Source organism: Ambystoma mexicanum, chromosome 11 (assembly GCF_040938575.1).
Source record: "Ambystoma mexicanum isolate Mex_15411 chromosome 11, UKY_AmexF1_1, whole genome shotgun sequence".
NCBI classification, from domain to species: domain Eukaryota; kingdom Metazoa; phylum Chordata; class Amphibia; order Caudata; family Ambystomatidae; genus Ambystoma; species Ambystoma mexicanum.
Window position 1 is genome coordinate 1,395,530,645 of NC_090934.1, and position 27,542 is coordinate 1,395,558,186.

Sequence of the window (27,542 nt, forward strand, 5' to 3'; positions counted from 1 at the left end):
GCATAACGACTCTTCCTCAGCCGGGACACCGAAAGCGACACATTGTCTCTGTGAGCACCATGTTGTGATGGCACACTGCTATAAGTTAAAGGAAAGGACCCTCCATTTCGTCTGTGTCATGCTGATAGAACGCAGACCGTTGCAGGCAACGGATTTGCAGTCAAAACAAATGCTCAATTCGTAACCTCTGCCTTATAAGAGTCTCCATCTTCAATACATTGAAGCTTCTAAGCAAATAAAACAATTAAAAGTAAAGTGTACACACCTCCATTAATGCGTATAAATGTTCACATATGCAATAGGAACCAATGCCTTTGGCTCTGTAACCTTGAAGACTTTTCACCAAGGTTGAATTCCTTTCAAAAAAGAGAGTGACTATTGATGATCAGTGAAAATGTGTATTATCCCATCAACAATCACTCTCATTACAGCAGGATGAGTCATATAATAAGCCATTTTCCTCTCTTTGGCAAGCCTCTTGCATTCAGTAAACCGTTTCCTCTGCATAACGATTTCTTTACTGAAGTCATTGAAGACCATACTGGTATGTTTGTCATTCCATTTCAGCAACCCCAATTCTCTGCTGCTTTCATCAGCATATCCTTCAATGGGTATCTTAAACACCTTAACCGAAAGGCACCAGGGGGTTGACCGACTCCTAGTTTAGGGGCAAGAGTGTGTGTTCGCTCAATCTCCAGCACGTTCCCCGGAGGCAGATTTAATAGTTTGGGCAATACATTCGGCAGAAAATCAATAGGACGACCACTTTCCGCACCTTCTGGGAATCCTGGAATCCTCAGGTTAGATCTTCTATTGTAGATTTCTTGCTCAGAGGTTTTCTTGTCAGATGCCTCCAGGAGTACAGGCATGGTTCACACTTTTGTTTCCAAAGCCAACAGCCAGTCTTCAGATCCAGAGACTCTAGTTTTCAATTCCTCGGTGCGCCTCTTGACCATAGCTTGATCATTTTCTATTTCTAACACAGTCTGTTTAATCTTCTCAATGGACACCACAACCACAACCATGATTTCAGTCAGGTAGTCTTCAGCAGATTGACCTTCAGGTCGGACTCCAAACAGGCTCCTTTTACTCACGTCTCTCACTCTCTTTGAAGGTTGTGAGGCTTCACTCAGAGCAGCAGTTTGTCCCTCTTTCCCTCTCCCCAGTCTGGTCATTCTAGATGAGGGAAGGTATAGCATTTAAATTGAGTTTGCCATGATATATATATATGCATTTTAGCAGGATTTTCTGGGCAGGAGCTGTCCTCTCAAGTTGCCATCACTCCAACCACCAGTTCTAGATTTTCTAAATAATTCATCACCAGAGATCCTGGCACTTTATGCGATCCCTAAAAACATATTGGTTTAACCAATTTCCTGGGTCATGCCATCAAATAAGGGATCATCTCATATTAGAAACATTGTTAAAATACACTGATGTATTTCCTACGAACATTTGTAACCAAAATGAAATCTCATGTCAGGGCATGATGCCAATGATGGTGGCAGGCTTCACGCTCCAGCCTGATACATAATCTCTACATTAACGTTGTGCTAAATGATTCATTGGCTGTTTTACAAGGGGCTCTGACTACACTTGACCATCCCTTAAATCTTCTCTTCATGTCCAGAAATCATCAAGCTGCCACTGAAAGCTTTGATGCACATCTTTAGAATATTTAAAATTGAGTTGTTACTTAAAACCAAAGGAATGAGTATGGGGCGACAATTGTCACAATGCCTACCCCCAGGCATCCGGATCAAGCCCATCAGCCCCGGGAGCAGGCATCTAGACATTTAGTAAAACCTCAGCAGCCCCGGCTAGGGGCTATCTGGGTTCAGTCCTGGCGCCTTAGGCGCCAGGCTCATAATAGGAATCAGGCTCATAGTCATTACTTACCTCAGGCAGACCATGCTGCAAATGACTCCAATCCAACATGAAGCCTGAAAGGGACTATTTTTCTACAGGGACTATTTTTTACTCGGGGGTGGTTCTTCTTACCTGGGACTACTTTTGAGGCTATTTAAACCACGCCTGACCAGCAACACGGTTCGCGTTATTCTGCATCCAGCAGCCTAACGCTCACCGTGCCTGCAGCCTGCATCCAGTGTTCTGCCACGCCCGCCTCGAATCTGGAGTTCCTAAAACAAAGAGGAAATCAAGGGACAAGGTTAGAAAACAAACTTATTTCTATTCCACACCTGATTCTGGATCCATCTCGTCTCCGGACCTGTAAAGAACATCATTTCTGCTCGTGCCGCACCTCCAGCTGCAGCGCCGCGCCATACTCACCAGTCTTCACAGCATCCTTCGGGTCGGCGCTGCCTCCATCGTTTCTTCGCCGAACTTCGGCACCTAGGAGACAAAAGAAAACCACAAGGTGAGCCGAGGGAACCAACAAATATAATTCTTACCACCATAGACTTACCTGATTTACCACCGGAGGCATACTTTTGTGACGCTCCATATTTTCACGTGCTGCATCTGTAAAGAGACAAAACAACATGTTTTCCTCATGCAACATTTACCGGACATCGCCGGGTAATACAGACTCTTACCTGAGCGCCACCAGCTGCCACAAGAGCATCTTTTCACGAGCCAGCTGCAAGACAAGAAAGGAAGGGGGGGGGAACAAGAGTGAACATCGGACATATTGAACTCTATGAACTTAATACTTACTGGTCCTCACCAGGAACCTCAGAGTCAATAATCTCCGGAACTCTCCCGAGCCTTCAAACCAGTGGAGTAACTGGAATCGACGCGCCCCTGCAAATCCACGCAGGATGGAGAGCTCATCTTTCAAGAATATAAGGTGAGATTGCTGTGAGGGCATTTCGGAGGTGATTAGTTGGGGAGGACTGTGGGGGCGCCATCACTTGAATCCACAAGTGGCTAAATCCATCTCTCCACTTGCAGGAGAATATTTCTACGGGTTAAGCAGACAAGATTAGGAGGGCAGATCCAGTCATTCATCGCTGCACTACGCATCACGTGGGTGGAGACCGCAGCTGTCCGGGTCTGACCGACGCCCCTGTGGGAGCCAGGTGAGCGTAACAACAATCTCTAGAGCTGCTTGCCAACCTTTACATGGAGATGCCTGTGGAAAAGAACATTTATTATGAGAATTTTGATGATGTGCCGTACTTGGCGGGATGGCTGCAGCCAGTGGCCTTAGGGGCTGGGTCCCCCTCCACATCAGCCCCAGGGGTTGTACATGGGGATTTCCTTGAGCATCACACTGCACCCCCATTGCATAGCAGAGGGGCTACTAGCAGACTACACCTCCCAGAATCCCCTTTTTCCTTGAGAACACAGTCGTTGTTAAGTCCCACAACACTTTACTAGGGAGACAAGCACTATAAGGAAGGATGTTAAGATGACTTGGGACGCACATGGAAGGTGTAACCCTCTTAATATTGAAATGGTAACCGGCCCATTTAAGGGAGCACTTGAAATCATGTTTAGCCAAGCAGGATCACAAAATCTGATACAGGCACCTCAGAACAATAGATTTAAGGTGCACAGGATTTACTGACCTGAAAAAAACAAAAAGTAATATTTTGAATCCTGTGAGGTTCACAGACTTGCTAATGGGTCCGCAGAGCAGCAAAAATGCCACACTATCAGAAACTGCATAAACAACATAGTTCTGGGCCGCACAAACCCCAGTAAAAGGAATTAGCATGCAGATCTTACTTTGTTTCCATCAAGGGTAAGGTGGCAATCTGGAAGAGACTGAGTAGTCCAATGAAATCCAAGATGGATGTCGCACTTCTTATGATCTCTGTTTCATTAAGCCATGCTCATTTGGTGGCAACAGGAGAGGGTATAAGGCTCTATATTATAGGGGAGAAGGAAATGTGTGTAGCTGAAAAGAGGAAGCGGCTGAAGAAGCAGAGCATGATGACGAATCACTGAGGAGCTAGGTGCGGAGAAGGCAATTAAAACTAGGTTGGAGGAAGAAACAGTGATAGGAGGTATTATATTTGGAGAGTCACTCTAGGAGGTTGGAGGAGAGTTATCAGAGGTAGTTAGTGGAAAGGTGCTGGGAGGAGTTTAGGGAGTCAGTGAAGGAGATTTGTTGAAGGTGGGTGGAGAGTCAGAGGAGGTTGACAGGGTTGTTGGTGGAGGCTGTGGAGTTATTAGAGGTGGATGAAGGAGAGCTGTTGAAGGAGGCTGAGATTACAGCAGAGAATGGAGGAGAGAGCTTAATATTAAGAGTCACTGTAGTGGGAGGTAATAGTAGACAAAGGGCCTCATTACAAGTATGGCAGTGCAGGAAAAAACAGCCATAATGCAGTAGTAACCCCGCTGAAATACCGCTGCATTACCACACCACCATACTTCAAGGTTGGTGGCGAGGCAGAGGAAAAACCTCCAGCAGAAATAAATTCCAAATCAGCAGAATTACCTATGGACTCCATAAATGGGCACTTACACTGCCATACCACCACTTGTAATCTGCAGTAATTCCGCTGGACCAAGTGGTGGTGACATTAACCAAATTTGGCAGTAGTTCAACAGATTTACCACCAGACTACCACCAAACTCATAACGAGGTCCAAAATCTGGATGTTTCAGGACTTCATAACAACTGGGGCAGTAGTTGGAGTTCTTTTAGAAGAGCGGGACCCACTCAGTGGTGATAGGTGGTGGTTGGAAAAGTTCGGGTACTCTGCTGAGATGAAAGTGTACACAGGGAAAGTAAAGTTTGGAGGAGAAGAGTTATAACTTCACTGAGGAAGAGAGGATGGCGTTTGAAGCCTCAGTCTGGCAGTAAAGGAGGGAGCTACAATGTCAAAGGCTGAGGGGAGAAGCACTGGACTGAGGAGCCTACTGAGAAAGGAGGTGGAAAGCAAGATTGAGCCCCGAGGGCTAGGACCATGAAGCAGCCAGAGAAGAGAATGAGAACAAAAGAAAGGATACCAGAAAGAACAAACTAGAAGCTCGGCTCAAGGAGCAGATGGGATGTATACGGCTGGGTTAGGACTATGGGCTGATCTGAAGGGTCAAACCCCGGTGGAGGTGGGAAGAGCTAGTGGAAAAAGTGGTGAATATGCCAGGCCAGATAAAACAATAGCCATTATGGCCCAGACATGACTGGACTAGCCATAGATTGTTCCAATATTTTCAACTCCCCACCTGAAGAACCCAGAAACCCTGCTCTATTGCTCCTGCATTACCCAGAGGAACTAGGGAGCAGGCACGGCTGCTACCATCATCGTGGGATCAGGTGTCCCAGCAAGCCTGTCATAGCAGAAGAACAAGTTACTTTCTTACCTGGTAACGTTCTTTCGATGGGATGGTCTGACGACGTAATCCAATCTATGACAGGTAATGGACCTACTCCGACGGCCGACGTCACCCGATGTGTTAAGTAGGACGCACGACGCCCATAGCCTCAGTTATAGTTTTTTCCCCCAGAAGGTGTGCCACCAGTTTTATGCCAGTCAGACACACAAGGCCTTGCGGAACGCAAGCTGCAATCGCAAAAGAAATTCTGCAGCGGGGAAGGTAGGGAGGGAGCGATATGGAATACGTCGTCGGACCATCCCATCGAAAGAACGTTGCCAGGTAAGAAAGTAACTTGTTCTTCGAGGGGATTGGGTCCTCTGACGTATTCCATATCTATGACAGACTCCCAAAGCAGTGCCAAGCAAGGAGGTGGGAAAAGAATTTAGAACACAAATTTAGCATGCCCAATCAAATTGCAGAATATAGGACTGCCTTGCCAAAGGCCAGATCCTGCCCTCTGATGGAATCGAGGGAGTAGTGACGTACAAAAGTATGTACTGAAGCCCAGGTGGCTGCATCACAGATGTGACGAATAGGAACACCCCTCTGCAGGGCAGTAGATGCAGCCACTCCCCTGGTAGAATGGGCCCGCAAGCCAGCCGGAGGGTCCTTACCCAGCAAGCGGTAACACTCGGAGATAGCTCAAATAATCCAACGAGACAAAGTCTGTTTCGTCACAGCTTGTCCCAAACGCTTTCCAGCTTAACCAATGAAAAGTTGATCGTCCACTCTGACCCAGGACATGCACGAAATATAAAAGCTCAACGCTCTCCTAGGATCAAGCCTATGGAGCCTCTCCTCTTCCTTACCAGGATGTGGAGGAGGATAGAACGCCAGAAGAACAACCTTCTGGCTCAAATGAAATTCCAAAACCACCTTCGGAAGAAAAGAAGGACGAACTCTAAGGACAACCCTGTCCTTATGAAACACAGTAAAGGGTGGCTTAACTGAAAGTGCCTGTAACTCACTCACCCTGCGAGCGGAAGTAACCGCAACCAAAAACACAGTTTTAAGAGTTAGCAGTATCAAAGGGCAAGAATGTAAAGGCTCAAACAGAGCACCCATAAGAAACTTAAGAACAAGGTTCAAATCCCAACCGGGCACCAGAAAAGGTGACGGAGGGAACACATTAGTGAGCCCTTTCAAAAACTGAGAAATTAAAGGAATCTTAAAATAGGAACACTCTTCAGACGAGCGCTTAAATATGGACAGCGCCGCCAGGTAACCTTTAATGGTCCCCACTTGCAAGCCCCTGTGGGCCAAAGAAAGCAAAAAAGACAGAACCATGGGAATTTCACATTCAAAAGGATCCACATTCTTAACTCTGCACCAGTTGCAGAACTTTCTCCAACGGCAACGGTACAGAGACTTTGTTGCCGTCCGTCTGGCCGAGAGCAACACCTCCATCACGTCTTCAGGGAGGTCCCAATCCTTGTACCTCAACTTTTCAGAAGCCAAGCGTGAAGGTTGAGGGATCTGACCTCTGGATGGAGAACCTGACCCCCCTCCCGTGAGAGCAGATCGTCTCGGTAGGGAAGACGACGTGAAGGGCAGATGGACAAGTCGAGAAGGTCCGGGTACCATGTCCTCCGGGCCCATGCCGGAGCAATGAGAATCATCCGGGAACCGAACCTCCGTAATCTCCACAGTACTTGCGGAATGACGGGGACTGGAGGAAACGTGTACAGCAGTGGGAATGACTACTCCACCACGAACACGTCTCCTAAGGCTCCTTTTGGAGTAAATTCCCGCGAGCAAAACCTTTCGCACTTCCGGTTGACACTGGAGGCGAAGAGATCTACCTGAGGGGTCCCCCAAAGGGCGAAGATCTCCAGGAGAATCTCCCGAGCCAGCTCCCACTCGTGAGAGATCGTGCTCTGCCTGCTCAGAGCATCTGCCGTCTCGTTGTCGTCTCCGGCCAGATGAACAGCCGAGATTGAAACTTCCTGCTGGATGGCCCAGAACTCGAGCTGCATTGCCTCCCTGCACAGAGGAAGTGACCCTGCCCCCCCCCCTTTTTGTTGAGGTAGTGCATGGCCACCGTGTTGTCCGTTAGAATCAGGACACTCTTTCCTCGCACAGTTGGCAGAAAAGCCTTCAGGGCAAGCCTGACAGCCCTCAGCTCCAACAGATTGATATGGAGTCTGGACTCCGATGGAGACCAACGACCGCTGACTGTCAACTCGTTGGCATGAGCTCCCCATCTCGTGAGGGATGCGTCCGTCACGATCGTCACCTCTGGCCAGGTCAGCCAAAATGGGGCCCCCTTCATCAGATTGCCTTCGACGGCCCACCATAGAAGGTCCTGGGCGACTGAGGGCGGCACCTGAACAGGGTCCGGCAGCCGGCCGGAGGACTGAGACCACTGGAGCTTGAGTGCCCACTGCAAAGATCTCATTCGCAGATGAGCCTCTGGCGGCAGAAGAATGCCGGATGCCATGAGGCCGAGCAGTCTCAAGAACTCGGACGCTGGGAGATTCTGGGCAAGTTGAAACTTGTGCACCATCTGCTGAAAGTGAAGAGCCCTCACCTGGGGAGGAAAACGCTGCCCCAGGGACGTATCGAGCACTGCTCCGATGTACTGGAGCTGCTGCGTTGGTGTCAAATGGGACTTCTTTAAATTGAGGGAGAAGCCCAGCTTGTGAAGGGAGTGGCAGGTGACTGACCGATGATGCAGGACTTGCTCGGGAGAGCGCCCCCTGATCAACCAATCGTCCAGGTAGGGGTAGACGTGAATCCCCCCTTTCCTGAGATGCGCTGCCACCACCACCATGAGCTTGGTGAAAACCCTCGGGGTGGAGGTCAATCCAAACGGCAGGAGCCGAAACTGAAAGTGCGAGCCGCCAACCGCGAACCTCAGGTACTTCTTGTGCTTGGGATGGATCGGCACATGGAAGTAAACATCCTTGAGGTCGAGAGACACCAACCGGTCCTGAAGTTGAAGGGCCCGGAGGACTTGAGAGAGAGTAACCATCTTGAACTTGTCCTTCCTGAGGAGTTTGTTCAAACCGCGCAAGTCCATGATGGGTCTCAATGCCCCGTCTTTCTTCGAAATCAAAAAATAAGGGGAACACCATCCCTTGTTCCTCTCCGCTACAGGCACCAGTTCTATGGCGCCTTTCTCCAGCAGGGCTTGAATTTCCTGCGCAAGGAGCAGATCCGGACTCTTCAAAGAGAGGTTCCCAGGTGGATTGTCGTGAGGCCTCTGCCGAAAAGGAAGACAGTAGCCGTGGGTTATGATCTCCAGAACCCACACATCTGAAGTAATGGCTCGGCACTCTACAAGATGCTGCGCCAGCCTTCCCCCAACCGGCGAACCATGGGACCTGGCCTCATAACTGAGTGATAGCGGCTGCAGCGTTGCCTGAGGGCAAAGAGGCAACTACCCGAGCGGCCTTGGCACCTCGAGTACCCTTGTTTCCACCTCTGGCACTCTTACGGTGGCCTCTTTGACTGCTAGCTCCTCACGCTTTAGTGAAGGACGAGTAATAGCGAAAGGAACCTCCCCTCCATTGCTGTCCCGTAGGACGAAAAGGCAGAGGTTGGCGAACTGCAGCGCCCAACGACTTTGCTGCAGCTTTGGAGGTCTGCAACCTCTCAAGGCTCTCGCCAGCCTTGCTGCCAAAAAGATGTTCACCGTCAAAGGGCATGTTGAGGAGCCGGGACTGCACATCAGGAGCGAACCAGACTTCCGCAACCACGCAAACCTGCGTATTACGGTGCTCGCCGCCATGGACCGGCTGACACAATCTGCCATGTCCAAACCCGACTGAACAGCCTCACACATGGCATCCTTGCCATCCTGAAGCATAGCAAGGAAACCTACGTTCAGCCGCTAATGCAACACAGTTCCACAGAGTGTGTGTGAAACGAGACAAGGCACATATGGAGCTGGCCGCCTGAAGCGCCATACCCCCTGAAGAAAACACTTTCTTCGCCCAGCCGTCAAAACGTTTGTCGTCCCTATCCGGAGGGATGGTAGGATACAATGCCTGCTTTGCCAGGGCCGTAGCGGCCTGCACCACCAAACTCTCCGGAGTGGGGTGCCTGGATAAGTAGCAGGGGTCGCTACTAGCTGGATGGTATTTTCACGACAAAGACTTTCCCACTGCTGGGAGACTCTCCGGAGCAGTCCAAGCCGCCGCCACCCTTCTCTGCAGAGCCACATGAAACGGCAAAACCGGGTCAGTGGGGGGACCAAGATCAAGAATGTCCGTGAGATCATCCTGAACGAACTCCCCAACCCAAGTACTCGGTGACCCGAGACATAAAGCGCCGATATGAAGAATCAGCATGAGTGCCAGGCTCCGGCCTACAAAACTCCACCTCCGGAGAGGTGTCCAGTCCACTGGCATCATGCAGTGACTGCCTCAGGTAATCAAACTGGCTATGGCCAGAGATAAGCTCATGTGGTACCATAACCGGAACCAAGCCGTAATCAGAGCCTTCATCACCCTCTGAAATGTACTCCAGGCAGGGAGAGGAAGACCTCTGGGGACCAAAGTAGTGCCTGACCTTAGCCAGAGCCTTTCAAGGGGCTAACCCCGTGCCACGGGGCCCCTCCGACACCACCGCCTCGAAAGGCGTCGAGGGCGCCGAAAGAGTCTGCGCCGGCGTCGACAGAAACGGCATCGAGCTAATCGGCGTCGACGTCAGCTGCAGCGCCGCCAGCATCGACGCCGTCGACACAGGCCTCGAAGCCGGAGCTCCGAACATGTCTCTCGACGACCTCTGTGCCAACAGCGTCAATGACCCCCTCGGAAGCGGAGCCTCGCGAGAAATTATCGACGACCTCGGCGCCACAGGTGTCGACGTCTTCTTCGAAGACGGCACAGGATCACACGGTCTAAAGCGCGTCGAGGACCGGGACCTGGAACTGGCATGGCGAGAACGGCTACCCTTGTCCGAGCGGGAGCTCTCCAGCGAGCTTTGCCGACCACCCGAGCCCGAAGGCGTACGAGCGGTGTCTCTCGACTGGTGCCGACTGACCCCACTCGGAGGCGCGGAAAGACCGGTGCCCTCCGATTCAAGAATCGCTAGCATCCGCTTCCCGAAGGAAGCCCATTCCTCCGGTGTCGCTTGCATGGAGGGATAAGTGACCCGCCGACTGGCGGAGTCCTTGGAAGAGGACGGGGAAGGCGACCGATGCCGGCGCTTCCGGGAATGCCTCGAAGAAGCGGAGGAGTGCGGAGACCAACTCCTGGAAGGAGACCCACTGGACTTCCGATGATGACACGGAGAGTCGCCCCTCGAGTCATCCGTCGAAAGCCCCGCCGACCTCTACTTCTGGGGCTTAGACACCCGACCTACCGACAGCTTCTTCTTGCGTTCCCGTAAGGCCTTTGCCGTGAGCGACTGGCAGTCGACACAGTCGTCCGTATCGTGGGCCTCCCCGAGGCAGGCGTTGTGCAAGTCCGTAACCGACATCTTGGACCCACAGTACCCGCATTTCTTGAAGCCCGGACGCGGGGTTGAAGACGAAGTAGACATCGCCACAAACAGGTCTTCACAAAAAACCGCACAGGTTCAACAAACCGAGAAGAAAACAGCAAACCCCAAAGAGTCGAGGCGTACCGAGATTCACGAAGCGAACACGTTCGTGGAAAAAACAGAACTGAGGCTATGGGCGTCGTGCGTCCTACTTATCACATCAGGTGACGTCGGCCGTCGGAGGAGGTCCTCGGGGACGGCGCATCGACGTTATCGACGCAGGACGCAGACGCCAAAGATTTTCTGAAGCAGCACAGCTGTGGACATTACCTGTCATAGATATGGAATACGTCGGAGGACCCAATCCCCTCGAAAGGGGCTTTGGGACCAGCCATAAGCCTTCACTTTGAAAGTCGGACAGAGATCCAAGGTCTCACTTTGGGGGGGAATGTAGATGTTGTATAATAGTCTTTTAAACTATTGATTCCTGCCTTGGACCATTTGTGTTCATTTGTATGGCGGACAGGAGGGATGTAACGCAACTTACGTTTCCCCATCTCCCTTCCTCTTTGCTATACAAATAGTTCCAGCATTTGTGCTGGCATGCATTTTCATGCTGGCACAAATCTTCTGAATGGGGTCCACCGGCTTTATGCGCCAGCAAAAAGCAGACAGACTCCATAGGGATCCATTGTAAATGCTATCTGCCATGTGTACATGGCAGGCAGTGTTTAGTCAATTTGCACAGCGGAGTGCAAAAGTGCAGGGCAGAAGGCAGTGTTCATGCTTGTATGATGCCTTTTACCCTGCACTTTTGACCCCTGCCAAATGACCAAAACTCGGGGGCGGGGACCTGCCTACATGCAAGTCTAAACATAACGGGGTCCCGACACCTAATTACGGGTAACATGAAAATGAGCCCCATTAACAAAAGAAGATCAGTATGACTTTTTGGTCCGATCAATGAACCTCAAATAGAGGTTATATGATGGTAAAGATGCTTGAGGCTAAAATGATGACAAACATGTGGATAGTTCTAAGCACTGGGTGTGAAAGCAATAGGAGACAAGGACGGAAATATCCTATTTCCAAACAAGGATTTCCTCACAAATTACTAATTGGCTATTGCATGAAGTAAAAGATGGTAGCTGACAAGTGAGTCGCTGTAAATGTAGCAAAGGAAGCGTGTGTGTTTGTACGCAACAGCAAAAAGACTGGTTAGGGTGTAATAAATCTCATAGGTCCAAGAGTCCTGAAGTTTGGTAATTTTGAGGAGTGAAGGAGCATGCAAAACCATTCGTCCGACAGACCATGGCCATCCCTCCACACCTCCGCCTTGAGGTCTATTTTCAAATGCAAATGTAAAGCCTGCAGGTCTGGCAAATACATTGGAGGATCCTGTTTTAGCTCCCAAACAGGTTTTTGTGAATGGCAGAAAATATGAATGCATTTTATTGTCAATAACGTTCCTGACTTGCCACATATGTTTTTCCACATGACTGAAATTAATAAAAATGCAATTTACAATGGAAGTCTGTACTAAGGAAGCAGAAACCTAAGTAGTTACAGCATTAGGGCAGCCAGCACGATTTCTGTGAATGTGTAGAGAAAATGCCAGAAGCAATACTTTAAGAAGGGGGAGGGCTGGCCAATGATACTACACCACTCAAGGAGCTGTGTTGCATGCCTGGGTGCACTAGGATAAACCTGAGTCAAGTCCACCTATGGTTCTCTCTTTAGACAACCACTCTGCATCTGCTGAAGAAGCTGCATAAAATACATGCATTGGTTCTCCAGGGACCTGGCCCTCTTCAAGTGGGAGCAGGGGTGCCAACAAAAGCCAAACCTAATATTAATGTGGGCAGGTGAGTGCTGTTACTAGGCATAGACTGCATGCCCAATTCAAGAAATTGAAAAGGTAAATTTGACAATGGAAAATGTTTAAAACCTTAGCAGCCTAACAATGACCTCTTGGTAGCCCAAAGGTGCCAAATGTGCAACTGACAAGATATGTCATTCTCAAGAGGCCCAACCGTCTTCAAGGAGACCTACGGGCACTGGCAATAGACCAACCTAATGTCCATGAGTGCAGTCAGGGGATGTCCGAGCAGTTACTATGTAAGTGTCAACATTTTAAAACCTTGGTTTAATTGCTGTGCAAGTACAGTGAGTAACCCATCCATTTATAATTTAGAAAGTGAAATTTGGAGAGGGGTAGACGCAGGAGTCAAGAAAGAACTCTCATCACAATCCACCAGCCCTGTCGTTGTATAGCATTCTGATTTGGGGTTCACACCAGGGCTTCTGTTCCCTATGGGGTTCTGGAGGAGGAAGGCTAGTTCTTCTGCTTTGTAAAAGGTAATCAGACGTGACCTGAAAGCCCACCCCCCTACACAGCTGCCCTTTACGAAACTCCATTAACGAACTGACAACAAATGATTTTCTAATCATCGAGACTAACCTCATTCACAATGTAATCCAGCAGCTCGAAGATGGCCATGGGCGCTCGGCTGTCCGGTCCAAATGCTGGGAGTGTGGAGAGTTGGCAATATCAGTAATCATAAACGGTCAGTAAGTCGGTCAGACATGCACACTTTGTACATTTCTTTTAAATAGTGCTTAATACAAGGATTCGCCTAATGGGGATGAGAGTCTCGACACTCAGATGTCTTATTTCCAAAAACACCTCACCCAATAAGTACAGTTTGACAATCTTGCAGCAATACATTAATAACTGCCTGTAATTTTAGAATGCATGGGGATGTCCAATCACTTTAAATAAAAGGTTGGCGATACTATGTTGTGTTAAAACAATCAATGGATGAGAACCTGTGGCTTAGTTGGCAGACGTTGATCTAGGCAATGGGAGTATTAGTCGACATTACACCATCTGCTAAATTGTAAAATACTAGAAAAAACATTCTGGACCTCATTACAAGGTTGGTGGTGCAGGAATAAAGTGGTGGTAACTCTGTTACTGCCCCTTTCCTCGCACCTGCAAATGATACTTTTTGGCACATTTACTGGCGGTGGCATTACCGTGCAGTAAATCCACTGCTTTTTAGAGGAAAAGTGGAGGCTTCACTTCCAGCTTGTTGCTGGAGGTAAATTCTCCGCTTTGGGGCTCATTACGAATTTGGCAGTTTTACGGCAGTAAATCCACTGAAATACCACCAAACTCAATTACCGTTATCGGCACTTAGCCCTGTGGAGTTACCACAGGATTACAAGTGGTGGTAATTCCCAATTTTATAGTCAACAGGGCTCCATGGGGATTTTTGGCAGATTTACACCTGGCGGAATTACTGTGTGGTAAAACCGGTGAGCTTTTTGCTGGAGGTAAATCCTCAACTGCATGGGTATCTTGGGTGGATTTACTGCTGGAATACCACCAAACTCGTAATGACGCCTTAATCCCCTCATCTTCCAGCCTACTGGCATGTCCCGGAAGAAGCCACACCCCAGTTTTAAGTGCAGTAGGGAAAAGAAAAATTGACATTTACACCCCAATGTACCAGTAGATGATGTGAAGGGTAGTGACTCACCGAATGCACTATATGAACAGAATAATGAAATAGATACTTACAGCTGGGTGGCCGACCTGGAGGGCGGGGCCTGGATGAGGCCTCCGCAAGTGCAGCCTCTGCATTGGCAGTTAGCCCGAAGAGCATCTCCAGCTCCCGGGCGTCCGGTGGTGGGATGGGGTACCGCCCGATGGCCATCTCTACCAGCGACAAACCCATGCTCCAGATGTCTGACTGCACGGAGTAATGTGTTCCCTGCAGGCGCTCCGGCTGAAAGAAAGGTGGCACAGGGCCCAGACAGATGTAAAATGGGATTGGAGGAGATTTCATATTCAAAAAGAATATGGCAAAAGGTGCCTGAAGCCACTTCTCCTTTATACCCCCACAAAAGTGCACAGTGGCCTGGACAATGTTTGCTTGCATGGGTGGGACTGCCTCTAGAAGGCTGATCGGTTGACCTAAAATGTGCATGAACAACCCAAACTTGGCCTACTTTCTCCAAGTTGACTTGATCATCTTTCACTATTCATCTTCCAAGTGCAGTCATGACCACAAACTCTACCCCCAAGCTGTAAGATTCTCTGCAAAAACTGAAATGCTGAAAGAGGCGGCATAAGCCGCTGTACCTTCACAGATGGGTCACAGCGTGCAGAAATTCTAGGCATCTCATGCACAACCTTTGAATACATGATCACGCACGCTGCTTGATGTTCTCTAACGCCTCGTTAGTATAGGTGCTCATCTGCTGATACTTGGAATGTGGCCCTGCACTTCCAAACACTGCAAATAATGATCACAGCAGAAGATGTCAACCTGCGTCGATAAGCAAAGCAACATGCGTGCGTCAGAACTCACAAACTACCAGACACATTAAAATTCCACCAGCAAAAGAATGCCAACCCTCGCTAAGCTGGACACATGTACCCAGCCTTCACAGACAATACAAACACATGCCGTTTAACTGAAAAGGGTGGCGGTGGATAAAAATGTGGTATGCATAGTTGGACCACTCCGAGTTTAGAAAGGCTTTGAGTTAAGCCAAGGACCACTGCAGGAATGACCACATAAGATTGTGAACTTATAAAATGCGCTCACATCCCGTGTCAGTCTTCTCTTGTAAGGCTAACATATGGGCGTGAAAAACGTATTAGTAAGGGAATACGTGCATGCCACCCTGCTGTAGCATGCTTACTTTGTTCCTATATAAATTATAAGGCCAATCAGAAACGTATGAAGGCATTCGTAACATGACCTGGTAAAACTGTACTTACAAGAATGTTGTTTGTTTTGAAAGGCAACCCCGTATTGCTGGTGCAGAAACAATAATTATGGAAAACCAACATTCCGCTTTAAAAGCTAAGGATCCATTAGTAAAAACCAAAAGGAACCATCAAAAGAGCCAAAAATAACCCACAGAAAAAAAACAAAAAAGCACCTTCGAAAATGCCCAAAGAATAATCCACTGGCAAAAAGCAAAAAGCATTGTAGGGAATCCCCAAATCAATCCATTATTAAAAAACACTCGAAATTGGCTCATTGTCAGGTTCCCCAGTAGCATATGGACACATTTCCTCTATCAGGTACCATCTCCCACGTGATGTCATCTAACTCTCAAGTGGCATGTCTGGCTGGAGTCATTGAAGCTCAATATACGACTAAGCACCAACCTGTATTCCAAGATGACAGACTGACAACTTGTTCAGTGGTCATCTTTCAGCACCAAGTTTGTAGTAACACTGTGAGACTACACAACACTTGTCTGCTTGGTATTAGGTAACTCACCTTTTGGAATAGAGCTGCACTACAGAAGCTGGTAGTGTGACTGAGCAGACAGGCCTATCTCAAGAGGGGTAAATGTGAGCTGTAGCAATGAAATTCGCAAATACAAGTAACCAAGCAACACTTATACTCAAGGTTTCAGTTATAAATAGTTATTTAACATCAATTTTTAAATAAGCGTTCTTTAAACAGGGCAAGATATGTAACAATCAAATATACTTTAAAATACTTTTCCAGAATCAGCATTAGTTTAATGGATACTCTTTAGAGATACTTTTTACACACTTCCTACACCCGGAGGTGTCTCCATTCACAAGGACGGTAATGGCATTTACATATCACTAGTACACTTTGCAGATTCTGAGGTTGCAGAAAGGAAAGGATTCCTTTCTCAGGGTATGTGAGTATACTTAAATCTGCCAATGAAATCTAGACAAAACATTTTCCAGCAATAACAGTCTAAAAACAAGGTATCACCTCTGAGGGGCAGAACATATAAAAGTCAATGGATTAGAAGAGTCTGCAGGGAGCCAGGACAGCCAAAGTCAATTGGAGCACAGTCTATGGAGCGGAGGCACTTCGTAGTTAATAAAGGTCTTGCACAAAGTTAGAGAGTTTTGTAGGAATCACTGGTAGGGTCACAAGCTGTTACATTTGTGTAAAAGCAGTTGAAATCAACTCTAAACAAAGTGGTCACTGCAAGTCTCAACTGAGAAGAGCAAAGCTAAAGACACTGAAGTAAGTACCCCAAGTCTGAACAGTACCTCTGGTTTAAAGGAGAGTGGTCCAGCTGGATTCTGTCCTGTTGCAGTGATGCAGATCCTGGGTTCCTGAGCCTCAGTCAAGGGGACAAGAGGGAAGACGTCTGGAGGACTCCTGTGGCAGCAATTTGGAGGTCGGCTGCAGCTACGGGCTGTTTTGGGATCAGCAGCACTTTGCGGTTTCAGTGTGCTGTAAACAGCACCACTGTGGATCTTGGATACCGGTTGGGTTTCCTTCACTCCTTGAGTCCTGCACTCTGGTGAGGGAACTCGAGCTCTTGTCGTCCTGCTTCTGGAGGGTCCTTAGGAGACTCCTGGAGCTTCTAGCCAGATTTCAGACATTGAACTCTACTACGGATTCAGGGAAGATGGTCCAGTGGAGTTCGTCTCGGGGTTAGTTGGTCCCACTTACTCAAGGGAAGAAGTCGTCCCTTCCGGAGCTTCTCTTGTCGATCAGGAAAAGGAGTTTCAGCACAGCAGCAGGGCTTCACCGGGCAATTCAAAGGGCCAGGAGGATGCATTAAGCTTCGTTCACGGTTTCTTCGTCGGGTGTTCTTCTCAGTGGTCGACTGCTTCTAGTACCAAAACCCTTGCCTTTTAAGTAGGTTTCTCCCATTCACGCACAATCTAGACTGTCAATCACACTGCAGGGTGGCTGTCCTGAAAGGACAGCCAGCCAATCAGGACTGGTTGCATTCAGGCACTCCTAGAGACAAAGGACAGGAGAGTTTCAGGAACCTCCCTCACTTCCTGCCCTTCCAGACACACTGGAGCCAGAGGTGGGTTTCAGGACTGAAGCTCGCCAAAGGCAAAACGAACAAAGGTTTCAGACCTGGCTTGGGGCACAGAGTAAAACCCAAGAAAGACATCACAAACAGAAAATGGTGACAAAAGAAGCCCAGGGCCATTTTGAAAAAATTGTCACCTATGGGTACTATACTGCAGCTGAGGGTTCAGCATGCGGTAGAAAATCACAACGGTGGGAAAATTAAACCACTGTCACCAGCCATTTAAAGTAGTGAGGGTAACATGCAAAATGTTACAGGAGTAGGTAGGATAAGGGGTGAATAGGTAACCCCCCAGCACTCCACATAAAATGGTGTGTGCTGGACCTACAAAGAGAAAAGGTAAGTAAAGTCAATTTCAGTTTTGTAATCTTGGGAATAGTAGTTCACACAAGAAAGGGTATTTAAACCTTATGAGAAATCTAAAGGGTTTATCTGTGACACTGCACTAAAGGTGCTGTGTGTCACCATACAAAAAGTAGATGCCTATGGAGTTTGTCAGGCTCCAAAAACAAAGGAAACACATAATCCAAATAAGGTCAAAATACATGAGAGAGTGATAAAAGGTTTCACTCACTCCAGGGTTAAAATTAAAAAGTCCTAAAGTCCAGCAAAAGAGCTGGGGGCCTGGAAGGGTGACGGGAACTAGCAGAGAAATCAGAATTCTCCCTAACAATGCCACACAATGCACAATGCACAATGCACAATAACCATGTTCAGGTTTTATGCAGCCACCTCCCTAAAGTTACTACATTTCAGAAAAAACAGTAACCTGAAAAAGTGTTCAGCAAACATTCAAAACAAGGCTACCGGGAGTTCAATTTAGGATGACAGTAGGCTAAGCTGTTTGGCAGCCATTTTGTGAATGTATTAGAATTGAAGTTAAAATATATGGATAAAGGCATATGCTTGAAATATTTTAAAAATATGATATAATCCCTCTAGTGTTCTATGATAAAGCAAATACACAAGTTTATGAAATGGTTTCAAATATACCAATATTGCAACCACGATTACGAAAAATCCAGAAGCACATTAAAGCTCACAATCTCGTCAGTGTATTGAGCTACATATCCGCCAGGAGGAGTCAGACGAAAGTAGAAGAAAATAACTTGATGTTTGGTGACTTGTAGAAGTAGACATGGCTGTCGGGGACTTCATGAAGTGCATTGAATGCTTTGCCTCTGATAGGAGCCAGCTGATCAAATTAGGTCAATGCACAAAAAGGATCACGTTCCACCACGAATCCTCCATATCACCATTAATCTTTACAATGTATGTGTGATCCACGTACTAGCACACCGCAATCTCCTGGATTTCCAGATGTGTACAGGCACACCTTCATGCACCTTTGCCTAGCAGGAGGATCTGAGAATCCCAAGAATATTAGAGCCTTCTTAAAATACATATATTTCTGGACTAAGGGAAATCAACTGTGCGTGTGTTGCACTAATATTGATGCCTTGAGTCTAGTGCCCGTGCTGCACCAATATTGATGCCTGGAGTCTAGTAGATGCAAACTGTCATAGCATACCCTTTTGTTATCCATAACCTGGAAGTGGGCTGCCCCCACTGGCACAGTGAAGAACCTGGTCATGGGACAGTGTTCATTCATCACCTGTTTTTGTCCGCTGAGTTTTTTGCTGAAAAACATTGGCTGAAAAAAACTCATCAAAATATAGGGGGGTGGGTTATTTATTATTTTTTTAATTTATAAAGCACACCAAACCCAGGGGCTTTAGAGCGCTGTTACAATACATGTTACACGTGGGATAAGGTAAAAGAGAGCGTTTACAGTCAGGGTTTCTCAGTATATTTTACGCAAAAAGACAGGTTTTTAAGGCTTTCCTGAAAAACCAGTAGGATTGTTCAGATCATAGGGCCGGAGGGAGCGAGTTCCAGTGCTTTGCCGCCATCGTGGGGAAGCTAGAGCCTCCAGCTTTTGTCCTTTTGAATTTTGGCTGTTTGAGTCTGTGTACATAGGCAGGTCTAGTCGGGCTGGAGGATTGTGCCTTCTGGATTTTTTCTGCGAGATACATGTGAGCAGCATTAAAAAAAAAAAAGAAAAAGAGGCATCTGTGAGTGATTGACAGGGTTTTGAACAGGATTCGTTCTCGTATCGGGAGCCAGTGAACATTCCTTCTAATCAACGAGATATGCTCAGTTTTGGGTATGTTGAGGGCTGCTCACAAAGAGTCGTTTTGGATTGCCTGCATCTTCTGAATGTTGTGGGTCAAGGTGCCTGCAATTACAACCTTACAGTAGTTCAGCCTCGCTCTGATGATTGCATGTGCGATGATAATGCGACTATCTGATGATAGGAAAGGTTATGTTATGTTATTTGGCATTCATATAGCTCTCTATATATCATTGGGATGACCTCAAAGCGCTGCTAGGTTGAACGCCCTCGGGGACCGTGGTCCAGGCCAGTTGAGAGTAGGGTGTCAAAGAGTGCTTGGGTGCACCAGTTAAGTGTGCAGCTGATGTAATTGCCTGATGGTAACTGCATCCTAGTATTAGGTGTGGTGGTATCGATATTGGTTCAATGTGTGCAGTCTGGCGGGTGGACATCAAGACTGGAATCTGGCTGCGTTAGGCCTGTGAGACGCTTACCTGTGCAGCTAGGCCGGTTTGTCGTGTGATATAGTTGCGTTCTATTAAAATGTTGAGGTGTTCGTGGGATAATGTTCGTATGTGAACAGCTAGGCCAAATTCATTGAGGTGCATAGCTGCACTCCAATTGTGTGATGGTGTAGAGAGTAAGCATAGTGATATGATATGGTAGTCCATCCACACAGCGCCCACACACAATGCTCCAGACATGCTTGGCGATAGAGGTGGCAACAAGGGAAACACACAAACATGCACACAGGCCATGTACAGCAGCAATGCTAAGATCAACCAACGCATTCAGCCTAGCGACATCCCATACAGTGCAAGTGGCAAGACATAGACAGGAGTAAACAGGATTAGACGGGCAACCACGGCCTGATGACCTCTCCGGATAGTTACACAAGGTGAGGGTGAGGGAGAGGGAAGGAGAAAGCAGGGAAAGGAACAAAAACAGGCGACAACCACACCAGCCCCCACAACACCCCATGCAGTGCCGGGGGGTGGGGGGAGTAACAAGCAAGGGGGGGGAGGAGACAAACAAACCATCACACTGGGTCAAGGGACAACTCAGGTAGAGCAGGTGCAGAAAGAGGTAAGGGAGGGGGCGGAGAGAGAGAGAGAGAGAGAGAGAGAGAGAGAGAGAGAGAGAGAGAGAGAGAGAGAGAGAGAGAGAGAGAGAGAGAGAGAGAGAGAGAGAGAGAGAAAGGGGGGAAGGAGGGAGAGGAGAACAAAGAATAAAACAGTGAAAAAAGCAGAGAAGCAGGGGGGAGAGCAAATACAGTTACATAGTTCAGTAGAATACAATTTTGTAAGGAAGCAGAAAATGTTGGATGCAGATTCACGGTGACAATGGGCAAAGCAAGTTTCAGGGATGACCTGAGTGCGGGATCCAGGGGAGGTCGAGTATGAGAGTAGAGGGGGTGAAGCACCACAAGTCGATGAGGTCAAATCCAAGCGTTGGCAAAGGTTATTGATGGTAAACCCTTCGTGACTCAAGACAAATCCTGCAAATAATGGGACGAGGGAATGGAGGAGAGAGATGGTGGGGGGAGGAAGAGGAGGCAGAAGAGATCAGGGAAAGCAGGGGGGCATAAGGGTCAAGAAGGGGGGGCACGCAGGAACATTATGGGGCTGTGGGCATATGGACAAATCACATGGATTTGGAGAGGCACACAGCGATAACACAGAACCAGAGGGGGTAGGTGACATACAGAAACATCATGGGACAAGAGGGAGATGGGCACACAGCGACATCATAGGATCATCAGGACCAGGGGTACACAGCGACATCATGGGGACCAAGGGGGGGCAGAAGGGTCACACAGCGACATTGCGAGTGACCAGAGGGTGGGGGCACACAGCAACATCCCGAGGGATCAGAGGGGCTGAGGCACACAGCGACATCACAGGGAACCAGAGGGGATGGGGCACACAGTGACATTAGGGGGACCAGGGGGCTGGGGGCATACAGCAGCATTACGGGGCAATACAGAGGGGCTGGGCACGCAGCAACAGCATAGGTGACCAGAGGGCTGGGGTTTACACAGCGACAACACGGGGACCAGAGGGGCCGGGGTACACGCCGCAACATCACAGGGGACAACAGGGGCCGGGGGCAGACGTTGTCACCTTGGGATCAGAGGGCTGGGGGCAGCCAGTGACACCATGCAGGGCCAGGGGGGCATATAGTGACATCATTGAGGACGAGAGGGGCTAGGGCCACAGCGACAACAAGGGGGACCTGAGGGGCTGGGGGCATATAGCGACATCACGGGGGAAACCAGAGGGGGCTGAGGGCACACAGTGACAACAAAGGGGCAGGGGGTATCACGGGGAACCAGAGGGTTCAAAACACACAGTGACAACACGGGTGCTAAAATGGGCATGGGGCTGGGGGCACACAGCGACAGCAAGGGGGACCAGAGGGGCTGGGGCACACCGCGACCCAGGGGTGCTAAGATGGGCGGGGGGCTGGGTGCACACAGCGATAGGGGGACCAGACGGCCGGCTGAGGGCACACAGTGAACACGGGTGTTCAGAGGGACGGGGGGCACGCAGCAACATCATGGTGGACGAGGGGGTAGGAGGGTACACAGCAATATCATGGGCACACAGCAGTATCACGGAGAACCAGGGGGTAGGAGGGTACACAGCAATATCACGCGGACCAGAGGGTCTGGGGCACACAGGGAAATCACAGGGAACCAGAGGGTCGAGGGGGCACAGAGCAACACCGGGGAGGGGCTGGTGGGCTCATAGCGGCATCCTGGGACCAGAGGGCTGGGGCATACAGCGACAACACAGGGAACCAGAGGGTCTGGGGCACAAGCAAAATCACAGGGACCAGAGGGGTCTGGGAGCACACAGCGACAACACAGGGATCAGAGGGGCCGGGTCACACAGAAACATCACTGGGAAACTAGAGGGGGGAGGCTGGGGACATGCAGCGAAATCATGGGGAATCTGGGGGCGGGGGAACAAAGCAGCATCACAGAGACCAGAGGGGGGCAGGGGTACACAGAGACATTGCGGGGGACGAGAGGGGCTGGGAGCATATAGCGACAACACAGGGGTCGAGCGGAGCACAGATGCACACAGCGGCAACAGGGGGACAAGCGGGGCAGGGGGTCACACAGACATCATGGGGGACTAGAGAGGCTGGGGGCACACAGTGACATCACTGGGGACCACAGGGGCTGTGGGCATATACCGACAACACGGGGGACGAGCAGAGCACAGGCACCCAGCGACAACACGGGAGCCAGAGGGGCAGGGGGTAAACAGCGACATTACAGGGACTAGAAGGGCTGGGGGCACCAACCGACAACACGGGGGACCAGGTGGGGCTGGAGGCATATAGCGGCAACACGGGAACCGTAGGGGAAGGGGGGCATACAGAGACATCAGAGGGTACCAGAGGGGGCCCGGGGCACACAGCGACATCACAGGGAACCAGAGGGACTGGGGGGGGTACATAGCGAACATCACGGGGGCGGGAGCATATCTGAAGCTGGCAGGGAGCGGATAGAGGCCTTTGTTGTGGTCCTTTTTTGGTGTATTGGCAAGGATATGTGAATACCAGAGAGGAGAGAGTTTGGGTGGGGTTATGATCCAAGGAGATCACTATTCTGCATTTCAGGTATGCGGTTCCTTAATAGTGAATAAATGAGCGTGTTCAGTGATGACATTTTTTGGAATCTCATTGAGTTATTAGTCATGAGGTTGCTACGGTTCAATCGCTTCAGAAGGTCATGGTTGGTATTACGGAAAGAGACATGTTTTTAGAGCTTTGCAGAATGTCATAGTCTTGGGTATGTCGAATATGAGGGCGAAGCGAGCTCCACAGAGATGGGGCCAAGGTTGAGAAAGCGGATCCTCCGATCCTGACAGTTACAGGTTGAAATCACTAGAAGGAGGGCAGTGCTTGATCTCAGGGTGCGTGGTGGGAAGTATAGTTTTATCTTTTCTTGCAGGTATAATGGGCCGGTCTTGTGCACTGCACGGTGAGTGATGCACAGGGTCTTGAAGGTGGCCCTTCATGCGACCCGGAGCCAGTGGAGGGTTCGGAGTGCTGTAGAGATGTGATCTCTTAGACCCAGGTCAAGGGGCAGTTTTGCAGCAGCGTTTTGGGCTCTTTGGAGTTTTAAGTTGGTATGCCGGGGCTCCTAGGTATAGGGAGTTGGCATAGTCCAGTCTCGACATCACAATAGACATAACTGTGGCAAGTCCGATCGGGTAGTAGAGGTAGGGAAAAATGCGTCTCAGAAGTTTGAGGTGGTAGTGACAGCATTTTGACACGTTGATCTGACCGGAGAGTACGTTGTTGATCTTACGGCAGTGTCAGGTCTGAGTCCATCATGCAGCCTAGGTTTTTTACTGTATCGGAGGGGGGAGAGGACCGAGGGATGGGGGCCATGGGAGCAGATGTGGTAGTAGGGTAGTGTTCCCACACACCAAGATTTCAGTTTTAGCAGGGTTCAAAAGGAGGTGGTTTATTGTCATCATCAATCCATGTCACGGAGACGGGCTTCACAGTCGGGAAGGGAGTTGGTGCATGCCTTGGGAATTCTTAGGATAATTTGGGTATTGTCTGCGTAGTTGTAACAGGAGATGTTGTGCATACGGATGTTTCCTGGTAGGGTGGTCCTATAGAGGTTGAACAGGAGAGCAGAGAGGCATGCGTCTTGGGGTACTCCAGTGTTCACCGAGCGTGCAGTTGAGACGTAAGGGGAGAGGAGGGTCATTTGTTTCCTGTTCCTTAGGATGGAGGCGATCCATTTGAGAGCAGTGCCACAGATTCCTAGGGAGTGAAGGCGGTCAAGGAGGATTTAGTTGTTGACCGTGTCAAAGGCTGTAGAAAGATCGAGGAGAATCAATGCTGCGCAGCCTTCAGAGTCTGCAGTGACCTTGAGATCATCCCAGATCGATATCAGAGCGGTTTCCGTTCCATGTCGCAGTCTGAAGCCTGATTGTTCGGGGTCAAAGAGGCAGTTGGATTCTACAAAGGAGTTGAACAGTCCGGTCAATGAGTTTCGCGAGGAACCTGGTGTTGGAGATAGGTCTGTAGTTCTTGGGGTCAAGTGATGCCTTCTTTTGGATGCATCAGGGAAGATGCCAGAGGTGAGGGATTCATTTAGAATTGCTCTTGCATGTTCTCTTGTGCAGGTAGACGAGAATAATTATTTCAGGACAGAGGCTGGGCAGGGGTTGTGGGGTGACCCTGAGGGCTTGCTGGCTGATAGTAGGTCAAGGAACTTGTCTCTAGAGATCGGTTTGAAGGAGTCGAAGGTAGGGAAATTGGGCGTTGGGGCAATGGGATCATGAGGGATCGATGATGGGGGTGAGGAGGACAGTTTGGTGATAAGGGAGGTCGTCCTGTCTAGAGCGGTGGTGTAGAAGTGTAGGGAGAGGGAGTCGCAGAGTGATTGTGAGGGGGTGGATTGGGTAGAGGAGCAAGTGGGATTGACGAATTCTGATATGATCATCTGGAGTTCTTTGCTGCGGTTGCCACAGTTGAGTATTTGTTTGTTGTAATAGGCTTTTTTGGCCTTTCGGATTTCCGTTTTGTAGTTCCGGTGATGCAGGGCAAACATGGATCTGCTGAGCTCGGTTTTTGATGCTCGCCATTTGCATTCAAGGGAGTTGGTAAGTTTTTTGGTGTTCCTTCGGGAGAGACATTCACCATTTGGGGGACAGGGCATTGCGCGAGGAAGCGGGGCGCAAGGGGGTGAGGTGTTAGTGAGTCATTGAGCCAGGAGTCGAACGAGTCGATGGTTAAGGCTGTACCTCGGGGGAGTGTTGTAGGGGGACGAAGAAGCAGGGCTTTGGCTAGGTAGGGAGTGATCTTGACTTTGTTCCAGTATTTGAAATCACTGGGGGGGTGGGGGGTAAGACGGACTGTAGAGGGAGGGGCAGGGGTGTGGATAGAGAAAGGGATGGCAAAGTGATCGGTCCAGATGAGTGGTTTGGGACGGGATAAGTGGACCAGGTCGTGGGAGCTGAAAATTGCCTCAAGGGTGTGCCCACCAGAGTGGGTAGGGCCAGACGTATGTTAGGAGAGGTTGAGTGCATTAAGACCATCAACCAGCGGTTGATTCATGGCGTTAGAGGGGATATCGAACCAGATATTGAAGTCTCCTAGGAGTGTAAGAGATGGGTGATTAACTTGAATGGTAGCTATTGAATCACAGAGGTTGTTGTCGAAAATGTCTGTCGTATCCAGGGGTCTGAAGATGAGGAGGAAGCTGTGGGTGAAGGTCGGTGGTAGAAATAGTTTTACTAGAAGGGATTCACAGGAGGTAGTGCAAGTCTGGGATTCAACGAGTGAGACGGAGAAAGGACAGTTAAAGAGCACTGCCACTCCGCCACCTCTGGGGGGTCTATTGTGGGCAATGAGCGAGGAGCCAGGGGGGAAAGGCTTGGTGTGCTACAGGGGCAAAGTCATCAGATAACCATGTTTTGGTGATAAAAATGAGGTCAGGTTTGTCAGAGGAGAGGATGCCAAAAATGCTGTGTCTGTTTCTTGCTATCGAGCGGGCGTTAAAGAGGATGCAAGTGACTTCATGGGGTGGATGAAGGTATTGGGGTGCTCAGAGTGGGAGCTTGAGGTACATGGCTGCCAGGCGGGGTGGTGGGAGAGATAGGAGCATTGAGAGGTGTTGAGCTAGGATGAGGAGGAGTAAGGGAGGGGCTGAGTGCCTGAGGTGCCTGAGTGTCTGCCGAGAGGGTTACGTCGATAGGGGGCGGGAAGAGTAGGCGGGCAGAGATAGGAGTGTGAGAAGCAAGGGATGGGACAAGGGGGGTTGGGAGGGTGGTCGAAGGATTAGACTGTGTAAGGGGGTTTAGGTGGGCAGAAATTGGAATGGTCTGGGAGGCGAAAGGGGTTAGGTGTACAGGGTGAGAAGTCAAGGGAAAGGGGTTTGAAAGTGGGGGAGGGGAGAGGGGAGTGCAGGGGGTAGGGGATGGAGAGGCTGGGAGAGTGGGCTGATTCAGAAGTGGTGAGGAGTAGAGGGTCGAGGGGGTCAACGCGCTACTTTCAGAGAGGGGAAGGGATATAAAGGGGGAGGTTTGTTGGCAAGGGTCGAGAACAGGGGTAATGGTGGTTGGTTCAGGGGGGTGTTGTGTTCCTCAGTTGGCTGAGGGAGGGAGTGGGGGCATGGGAGGTTGGTACGGAGGGGGGTTCCTCAGAGGGCTCAAGGATGGCGTTGATGTGGAGGTTAGATTGCGCTGTTTGACGAACTAGAGGGCTCCCCTGGCTTGGGAGTTCGATAGAGGGCATGTTGAATGGGCGGGGGCATTATAGTGTTCTCAATAGATGTCAGGGGGAGAGTGGGAGTCAGTGTGTTCGGGTGGGATGAGGGTTAGGAGCTCAAGGGGACAGTTATTTAGCGCGCCAGAGCGCTCCTCTGATCTTAGAGTTGGACGTGGGGTGATGGTATGAGAGGGGCCGGGTGGCATCTGGATGTAATGGTGTACGGGGGAGTGGGTGTGGCTTGCAATTGGGAGAGGAATAGAGGAGGGGAGTCGTGAAGTTGGGTGCTAGAGCGCAGGCGGTGCCCCGCAAGAGGTTGGGGGTGGGTATTGTGCTAGTAGGTTAGCAATGCGGATGGGTCGGAGAGGGGGTATATCAAGAGTTGGGCTATCCATCCTGGGGGCAGCGGGGGGTCAGTGCAGTACCTAGAGGTTGGTGAATTAGTTATGGTAGACGTATAAGCCCAAGATGTACAATATGCATCTAGATTCTTTTAAGGGTGCAGTGGGAGTGGGTGAGAGATGGTAGCAGTAGGGTTTTAGCTGAGTGGCAGAGGTGACTAGATCAATCACGGAAATACTACAGGGTGCACTCCTAGAAGTGT

At 49.5% G+C, this 27,542-nt stretch overlaps 1 protein-coding gene across 1 annotated transcript in view; it reads right to left on the reverse strand.

Moving 5' to 3' along the window:
* The window catches only part of MAP2K1 (mitogen-activated protein kinase kinase 1), a 369,367-nt gene that overhangs the window by 74,562 nt on the left and 267,263 nt on the right, over positions 1-27,542 (reverse strand). The window contains exons 7-8 of the mRNA XM_069625019.1: positions 14,312-14,519; positions 13,187-13,251 (exon numbers count right to left, since the gene is read on the reverse strand). Of these exons, the coding sequence (XP_069481120.1) occupies positions 13,187-13,251; positions 14,312-14,519 (273 nt within the window). The remainder of the gene's footprint in view (positions 1-13,186; positions 13,252-14,311; positions 14,520-27,542) is intronic.